This window comes from Myotis davidii, unplaced genomic scaffold (genome assembly GCF_000327345.1).
Source record: "Myotis davidii unplaced genomic scaffold, ASM32734v1 scaffold651, whole genome shotgun sequence".
Taxonomy (NCBI): domain Eukaryota; kingdom Metazoa; phylum Chordata; class Mammalia; order Chiroptera; family Vespertilionidae; genus Myotis; species Myotis davidii.
Window position 1 is genome coordinate 1,130,499 of NW_006283994.1, and position 8,955 is coordinate 1,139,453.

The 8,955-nt window shown below is 61.4% G+C and overlaps 1 protein-coding gene across 1 annotated transcript in view; it reads right to left on the minus strand.

The window, feature by feature from the left end:
* Positions 1–6,765: 6,765 nt before the first annotated feature.
* PLPP7 (phospholipid phosphatase 7 (inactive)) overlaps positions 6,766–8,955 on the minus strand; it is a 9,965-nt gene continuing 7,775 nt past the window's right edge. Inside the window, exons 2-3 of the mRNA XM_006754184.2 lie at positions 7,786–8,155; positions 6,766–7,503 (exon numbers count right to left, since the gene is read on the minus strand). Of these exons, the coding sequence (XP_006754247.1) occupies positions 7,791–8,155 (365 nt within the window). The 3' untranslated portion in view covers positions 6,766–7,503; positions 7,786–7,790. The remainder of the gene's footprint in view (positions 7,504–7,785; positions 8,156–8,955) is intronic.

The following is an 8,955-nucleotide window of genomic DNA, read 5'->3' on the forward strand; positions in this document are numbered from 1 at the left end:
TCCTTCCCACTCCAGGCTCCAGGAGGCTGCCCTGTGCCCCCGGCTGCACCCTCGTTGCTGCCACAGCTTCCACGCGGCCCTGCACAGGCGGGCGGCAGGAGGATCCTTCGTGACAGCCCAGCTCTCGGAAGTCTGCCCACATGGGGCCCAGCCAGCAGCCACAGCTCGTCGTCAGCTGGCCAGCAAGCTCTCCCGGGCATTTGGAATTGGGTCTTGAGGATCAGGTCCCATGGGTGGGCACTGGCTGGAGGGAGGAACGGCTGGACTTGGCGGGGGATCCACATGGGGGCGGCCATGACAGTAGAGGGGCCCCAGGAGAGAGGCTGCTCCTTCCCACTCCAGGCTCGAGGAAGCTGCTCTGTGCCCCCGGCTGCCCCCTTGTTGCTGCAGCAGCCCCCCCACCGCCCTGCACAGGCGGGCGGCGGGAGGATCCTTCGTGACAGCCCAGCTCTCGGAAGTGCCCTGTAAATGCTTTAAAAACGATTTACGCCTGGCCTGAGTGAAATACGCACGTCATCTCTGGAATAGTTTACTGATTTTTAGAGAGAGAGGAAGGGAGAGGGGGAGAGAGAGAGAGAAACATCGATTGGCTGCCTCCTGCAAGCCCCCTTCTGGGGACTGAGCCCACAGCTTGGGCATGTGCTCCGACCAGAAGTCAAACCAGCGACCTCCTGGTGCCCAACCACCTGAGCCACACCGGCCAGGGCTCAACCTTGATTCTGCACTCATTCATTCAGCCAGTCCGGCATCTACAGCATTTGCTGAGTGAGTGGATGGATGAATAAGAGAATTCTATCCCCAGAGAATGCCTCTTCCCACAGCCTCACTCTCAGGCCCCTGCACTGGCTCGCGGCCCCGCACCCCACACTGTGATCCCTGAACATCGGCTCCTCCCAGACCCTGCCCACACTTGTCTGAGGGGCTCTGGCTCCATGGCCCTCTAGAGCCCTTATCAGTCACGCCTCAGGCCCCAGAGAGGCCCGGCCAGGCCGCCCGCCCTCCCCTGCCCCTCACAGCCCCTATCAGGGGACACATTCCCAGCAGGCCTCCCTCACAAGGACCAGAAGGTAAACCTGCCACCTCCGGCCCGTGGGGAGGGGCTCTCTGGGGCAGGAAGGGGGCTGTGGCAACAGGAAGTGCTAGCCTTGGGCTTGGTCTTCAGGCGGCCTGGGAAACCCGGCTGGATGGGACCCTCTCAGGGTGTGACCCCCGCGGGGTGGGGCGGGGAGGCCACAGGCCTGTGCTCAGTCCAGGGCTTCAGCCGGAGGCTGGGGCTGACCTGCTTTCCCCTGGGCCTGGCCGCTCAGCACCTGCCTGTGCACACCTAAGCCTCGATTTTCTCCTCTTTAAATGGAGATACTGGCAGCTCTCGGCCTCCGGTGTGCGGGAACCGGCCGTGTGAGCGGCAGGGGCTCTGTGCGGCCACAGGCGCTGCTGACACCTCCCTCCCCGCAGTCACTCCACCGCAGCAGGTGGCCGCCAGCCTCCATCAGCAGCGCCCTGGGAATGAGATACGACTGGCATCCCGTTCCCATTGTGAGGGTGGAGGCCTGGGGCTCGGGCGGATGGGATCAGTGTCGGGGTCACACGGCTCTGAGCGGAGGAGCCTCCCATCTGTCTGACCTCCACTGTCTGTTCCGCCACATCCGGTGCCTTCAGAGGCACCTCCTTCTCGCCTGCCCACATGGCTGACGTCATCCCGCCGGAGTCCTCAGCTACCCCAACCGCGGCCGCGGCAAGGTCTGTGCCGGGCAACATCACAGCCATGCAGGCCCCGGCCCTGCAGACCCACCCAGGCCCCTCTGACCTTCGCACAGAGCCTTTCCCAGGCCCTGCAGACCGCAGGGTCATGGGTTCCATTCCTGGCCCAGGGCCTGGTCCAGGGCACATACCTGGCTTGCAGGTTTGGGTCCCAGCTGTGGCATGTGCGGGAGGCAACCGGTCCACGTCTCTCCCTCATTACTGTTTCTCTCTGTGTCTCTCCCCTCCCTCCCTTCTACCCACTAAAAAGTCAATGGGAAAAGTACTAGTATCCTCAGGCAAGGATTCACCACGACCAAAGGAGAGTGCCACGCTGGATGGAATGGGCACTATCCCAAGATACCGCGGGGATGGTTTCCCATGAGAACAATCGGCGCCATTTCCCACCGTCACGGTTAAAGGAGGGACAGCGACAACGGCGTTTTGATAGGTCGACGCTGAAGAAGGCTTTTTAAAAGTTTCACGTAAACTCACGTACAAACTTCCCGACAGCGTCCGCCTTCCTCGCGCCCCCCGAGCGGAGAACGGGGAAGCGCCGTGTTCCCTGGGCCTCGTCTGCTCAGCCGTGAGGGCTGCCGGTCCTCCTGGAGCAATGAGATGAGAAGAAACAAAAGAAATTAAAAACACAGGGCAGGAGAAGAGAAAAGGACACACGTTCTTTCAGGTATGATCAGCTGTATTGAAAACCAAAAAGGAGAGTTTAGCAAGATGCCCACATAGAAAATAACATACAAAAGGCAATTGCATTTTTATACACCAGGAACAATTTGAAAATGTACCTTAAATAAGTGTGTGTGTGTTGCCCTGGCCAGTGTGGATCAGTGGTTGGAGCCCCCCTGCCCCCTGGCCCCCAGCACATTGAAGGGTTCAATTCCTGGTCAAGGGCACATGCCTGGGGTGCAGTTTCCATCCCTGGCCCTGGTCAGTCAGGGCTCGTGTGGGAGGCAACCAATCGATGTGTCTCTCTCACATGCTGTTTCTCTCTGTCCCTCTGTCTCTCCTCTTCCACGCTCTCTAAAAATCAATGGGGAAAAAAATAGCCTCACTCCTCGGGTGAGAATTTAAAAAAAAGAAAAAGTGTGTGTGTGTTGGGGGGAGGGAGGCACCTTCCCAAGAGCGTGAACGTTTTAAGGATCTAAGAGTAAGGCTAAGGAAACGGTAAGAATTGCAGAGAATCATAGCATTTCATGAAAGCGCTAAAGACGACGGAAAGGACGGACGACTCGTGCTCGCGGACAGGGAGGCCTGAGAGCACAGACACGTCCGTTCTCCACAGACCGCCCCGGCGCAGGGCGGTTCCAAGGCCGGGGCCGGCGGGGCTTCTGTGGGTGTGACCAGTGGTCCTCCACCCTCCTTGGCAGCACAGGCCCGCGAGGCCCGGGAGCAGGATCCGGATGGGCCTCGCTCTTTGTCATATGAGGACTTAGAAACCGGTGGATGTACTAAATGCTCAACTTGCTTTACGTGGTTACGTCTGTTGTGTGACCGCCACCGCAATTTAGAACAAACTAGCAGCGACTCAATTGTTTAAAAGAAGGAACGTGGTCCTGCCACACGTGGGATCGCCGTGCGGCGGCGGCAGCCGGGATGCGGACGCACGGACGCTGGTGCGGAAAGACGGTCGTGTCGCTTCCGCGAATGAAAACCGCAGGCCACAACACTATAGCGTGTAACCCCTCTTTTTGGTCAAAATACACCTATATTTTTGTGACTGCATAGACAAGCATCTGAAGGAATAACCACAATATTTTTGCTTTTCCTGTGTGCACTCAGTTCTTATTAGAGAAAACACATTGTTATGTAACCCAAAACCATGGTAATCAGGGAAAGAAATACTTTCTTTAAAAAATTCACCCTGTTCTTTGGGAGGCTCTCAGGAGAGTCATCACACATGTGCGGCCCCCTCCGGCCCCCTCCCCGCTGAGGACGAGAATTCCTCACTTCTAAGGGGGCGGGAAGCAGCCAGGCCACATGGGGAGGGCCAGTCCGTGTCTCTCCCACCACCGCCTCTGAGCTAAGGTCCCCCTAGGGCCCCGCTGGCCGCTGGCCCTCTGCAGAGGCTGCAGGCTGAGCAATCAGGATCTGGGGACAGCCTCGCCCCAGGTGTCTCCACCAGCAGAGCGGCACCGGATGGAGAAGAGGCCAAGCTGGGCCTCCGGCCTCAGATCGCATCCCTGACCCCAGCTGGACATCCCTCCTGAGGCCGGCCCCAGGCTTCGGCTCTCGGGCGGGGTTCAAGGCTCTCGCTGCTGCCAGACCTCACAGCTGGGCTGCTGGTGGGAGGAGCTCTCTCGGGGCCCCAGCACGGCCCCAGTCAGAGCCCCCAGCTCCGGGCCTGGCTGGACGCCATCCCTTCCCCACCAGCCAGGCCACTAGCTGAGGCCGCAATGCAGGCTGCGGGCCAATGACCAGACGGAGGGACAGTCTCGTGAATTCTCCCAGGGAGACGGCATGTCCGGGCTGGGCCAGGAACCTGATGGCTTCACGAGTGTGTGTGAGTGTGTGTGTGTGTGTGTGTGTGTGTGTGTGTGTGTGTGTGAACACATGTACACGTGTACGTATTAGGGCCGTCAGGTAAAATCCAGAACACACATGCATTTGAGTTTCAGATAAATGAATAGTTTTTCAGGATAAGTATGTCCCCAGTATTGCGTCCTGCATGTTTACTTGCTAACTCTGGCGGGCCTGATGCATGGAAAGGTGTGTGCATGTGCAAGTGTGTTAGAGTACACAAATGTATGTGTGCATGAACATGTGCACGTATACACGTGGGAGGTGGGTGCACCAGATGCAGGTGGCGGTTTTAGGGTGGGTGTGAGCCGCCTGTTTGGTCCCGTTTTAGGTGTATGTATAATGGCACCTGCGTGGGTGTGAACAGGTGTGCATTTACGTGTGTTTGCACCGAGCACATGAAGTGTTACACGCAGGAGTGTCTGCGTGTGCGCATGCTACAGAGTCTGAGAGCTGGAGGAAGCCCAGCTCCCCGGTGGGGAGCCCGAGGCCGGCCCTCGACGAGGCTGGGTGTGTGTGTGTGTGCACCAGCTCCACCTCGCACCAGGCACCGCATCCCCACCACAGCCCCCTGTCTGGAGGCCCCTCTTGCACGGGAAGGACAGGTGGAGCGCAGCCAGGGCACCCGCCTTGCCCCGCGGCACAGAGCTGAGCCGCGTGCGCTCCCACGTGGGTTACAGAAACGCTGGCCAAAGCACATGCCAGATGTTGCTCCCCCATCACCCCCCCACTCCTGCCCCAGGAGCCAGATGGCGCCGATCCCGGAGTCCCTGCAGGTTTTAGCTCCTGCTGTCCCTCTCCTGCCCCCGCAGACTTTTCCCCAGGAGGGAACGGGCTGGGGGCTTGAGGACTTTGTCCCAGACCAATTGCTGGGCTGGGCAGTGGCTTCCCCTGGCCAGGGGTCAGGCCCCCAGGATGGGGTCCGTGCAGACACCAGCGCCCCAGGGGCTCCTTGCACAGTGCTCTCCCCACACTACCCAGAAGCCACTGGCCGGGCAGCAGCCGGTGCCCCAGGCGTGCCCCACTCACCCGGTGCGTCCCGGTCGCCCCTGAGCCATGCTCCTCCTGCAGTGAAGGTGACAGCCAGCCGCCCGACACCCCCACTGTGTTCCCAGGGCCACAGAACCGAAGGCACAGCCTGGTGGCTTCCATGGCAGGAGCTCACTCCCTGGTCCTCCCTCTGGCGTCGGCGCCCAGTTTTCTCTTCTCGGGACCCCCTTCCTATGGGCTCAGGGCCCACCCCATGACCTCATTTTCACTTAATCACTCCTTGACAGGGCTCCAGTTGCAAATACAGACCAATTCTGAGGTCCGGGGGTTAGGGCTGAAACCTATGAATTTGAGGAGGGAGCCCCAATTTACCCATCACACCCACGATGGGCTGGGCGCGGGCTTCTCCCACTCCGCTACCATCACCGGAACCCCAACTTCCTGCTCGTTATTCTGACAAATGAGAACTTCCCTGGAGGCCAAATGGAGACACACTGCGGAGATCCAGGTGGGGGCCCTCATTCGGCCCCCTCCCCCCACCTGGAGAACCGCTTTGGACCGGAGGGGCCGCTCTCCCCCTGCTGCTCTGCCCCCTCCGTATCCCTGGACTTGCAGTGCAGGGAAGGCGCCCCAGTTCCTGGGGTACTTGGTGTGGCCCTGACACCCTCTCTGGGCCTGTGTCCCCATTGGTGGCAAGAGGCTGCTGGGCCGGAGGATTCCAGAGCCCCAGGTTGGATGGTGGCGTTGGTCCTGGGCAGGGCATGGAGGTGGTGGCCACAGTGGCGGGCGGGGTGGATGGTGCCAGGCACCTGAGCCAGTTCTGAGCATCACGAACACATCGCCACAAACCCGGGGGCTTCCAGCAGCACCCATGCATGGTCTTACCTGCCGCCTGGGGCGGGGAGTCCACACCGGTCTTGGTCTTGCGGGGTGCGGCCGGGTGCGGGGCTCTGGCTGCGGCCTTTCCTGCGGCGGGAGGCGCCCGCATCTCTTGGTCCAAGGCTTCTTCCTCCCGTCAGAGCCAACGGAGCCTCACATGGCGGCCCTCTCCGCTGGGAAGGACTGACACCTGGTTGCCCACGCGCGTCTCCGATGTAAGGTCAGCTGATCAGCAGCCTTCGCTCACCTGCCGCCCGGATGCCGGTGCCGTCCAAGGACGCGTAGCTGGAGCCCCGGCTGGGTGTCCCCCTCCCTGAGGCCCGTGCTCAGGGCACCTCCACCCCCCAGACCCTGCTCTGGCCACGCTGCCCGGCTCTCACTGTGATGCTGAGGGGACCTCCCCGTGGGCCATGGCCTCTCCAGGCTCCTCAGGGAGAGCCCAGGGGCCCCCTTTCCCTGGCCAGCTGACACCATGGCCACCTGGAAAGGAAGAAATCAGTTCCCCACGTTAACAGAGACTCCCCCTCCCCCTCCCCCATGTTAACAATCCTGCCTCCCTATATTAACAGAGACTCTCCTGCCTGGAAACCCAAACCACACAAAGAAAAACCACACGGGAGCGGGTCCCCTTGAATAGCATCTGTATTGTCACATGAGACGCACGTACACAACGGTTGACTTGGAAACGACCTATTAGGTCACACGGGTCCGGCCCCTGGGGGCCAAAGTGGCACCGATGCCCACGGGCCGTGGGCGCCCACAGGCGGTGGCACTGGCGGCGCTGGAAGAGGCCCGCTCACACCTCAGCCCTTCAGCTCCGGGCAGCGTCTCCCACACGAGCTCGAGGAAGCAGCGGTTTCTTGGGGTTCACAGCTCTCGCAGGAGAAAAGGGCTGTGGTCACATCAGCTTAGGAAACATGGTACAAGGTCCACAGGAATCGTTTCTGCAGGACTTGTCAGAGCCTTTACCACACGCACACCCCGTGAGCGTCCACCAGGGGGCAGAGGATGCAGCATTTCCCACGTGGATTTGACCACAAAACCCTTTTGCTTCCCAGGCTGGCGTCCAAGGGGCGCCCTTCGGAGAGTGCGGCCCTCAGCTGTCCATGACCGTGAATGGCACCTCTGTCGGTGGCGGGTCGGGGTATTTTGCCAGGTGTTGTACCGTGTGGCCCGGTGGGCACCGCCACGAACTCAACAGTCAGGATGACGAAAGGACAAGACAAGATGCGGTCCCGCTCCTGCCATCCTGGCTCTCACCTGTGCCCTGCAGAGCAGACGCCCAGCAGGGCTGTCCCCACGCGGGGCCTGGCACAGGGCAGGTCGCCAGCGCCAGCCGGGAGCCGGGCCGCTCACCAGGCGGAGATGAGCATCTGGCAGGTGTTGGAGGACATCCAGACCAGCTCCACCAGGCGGAACTGCAGGTAGCCCAGCACGAAGCCCGAGACGACGTCCGTGATGTGGTGCCGCCCGATCATCACGCGGGACAGCCCCACGCAGAAGGCCCAGAGCACCAGCAGCACGCGCAGGGGCACGGAGGCTTCAGAGTTCAGGGAAAGTAGAGCGCATGAACCGTAATCTAAAACAGGCTATGGCTAAACTATGCCATGAGAAACCCTACCCTGGACAGATATCTTGCCTCTTGCCGCTCACCAGGCGGAGATGAGCATCTGGCAGGTGTTGGAGGACATCCAGACCAGCTCCACCAGGCGGAACTGCAGGTAGCCCAGCACGAAGCCCGAGACGACGTCCGTGATGTGGTGCCGCCCGATCATCACGCGGGACAGCCCCACGCAGAAGGCCCAGAGCACCAGCAGCACGCGCAGGGGCACGGCCAGCACCAGGTGGCTGAGGAAGAACTTGGACACCATGGCCGCGCGGCTGGCGTGGCCGGCGGGGAAGGCGTACACGTCCATGGTCAGGTAGTCCAGGAGGCCGGGGCTCGTCTCGAAGGGGCCGCGCCGCTTGACGAGCTTCTGCATGCCGGCCACCGTCATGATGTCCAGGAGCAGGGCTGCATCCACCCCCGCCTCCTGATCCCCTCCCCGCACCCCCCACTCCCCGCTCCCGGTCCCCTGCTCCCATTGTCTCAGGAGCTTCTCTCCTCGCTCCCCTCCAATGTGGGCTCCCGAGGACGAGGAGGACGGGACTGGATACTCCCGCTGGAGGCGGTCATAAAGCCGCTGCCCGAGAGTGGGATCGGGTCTCCTGGGCCCTTGAAGGACCCAAGTTCTGACAAACGGGACCCTGGGCTGGTGATTTTTCTCCACTCAGAGGAGAGGACGCCTGTGGCCCTTTTCCTGGCGGGATCCAGAGGTAACACAGGGAGGTTTGGTTTGGGCCAGGCCACCCCTCTGATCCCAACTGAGCAGCCCTATGTCCCCTCCCCGTGTGTTTGGGGGTTGGGGGGTGAAGGGAGTGTTCACGTGGGGAAGGTCTGTCCAGAACAGGATCAGGCTGGGTTCGGGTGTCAGGACCGATCGTGTTCACACCCCAGTCAAGGCCAGCTGGGTGGACGTGGAGTGTGGGTGGCACCCTCTGCCCGAGGTCTGTCCTGAGCCCTGGAGGTGGGTCTCCTTTCCTCTCGGTCGATGTCTGTGTAGGCACAGGGCTGGACTCAATCCAGGAGCAGAAGGTCCAGTGGGCAGAAGCAGCAGTGACTAGGGCCAGGCTTGAGTCCTCCCGGTCAGCTGCCGCTCACTGTCATTGCAGACCTCCAGCCAGGCCAAGAAGAGGTCTCAGCTGGTCAAAGAGCAGCAGCAGCTGGTCCGCGAAGACGCCGGCCCCGCGCCCAGCCGGGAGGGGCTGGGGAGC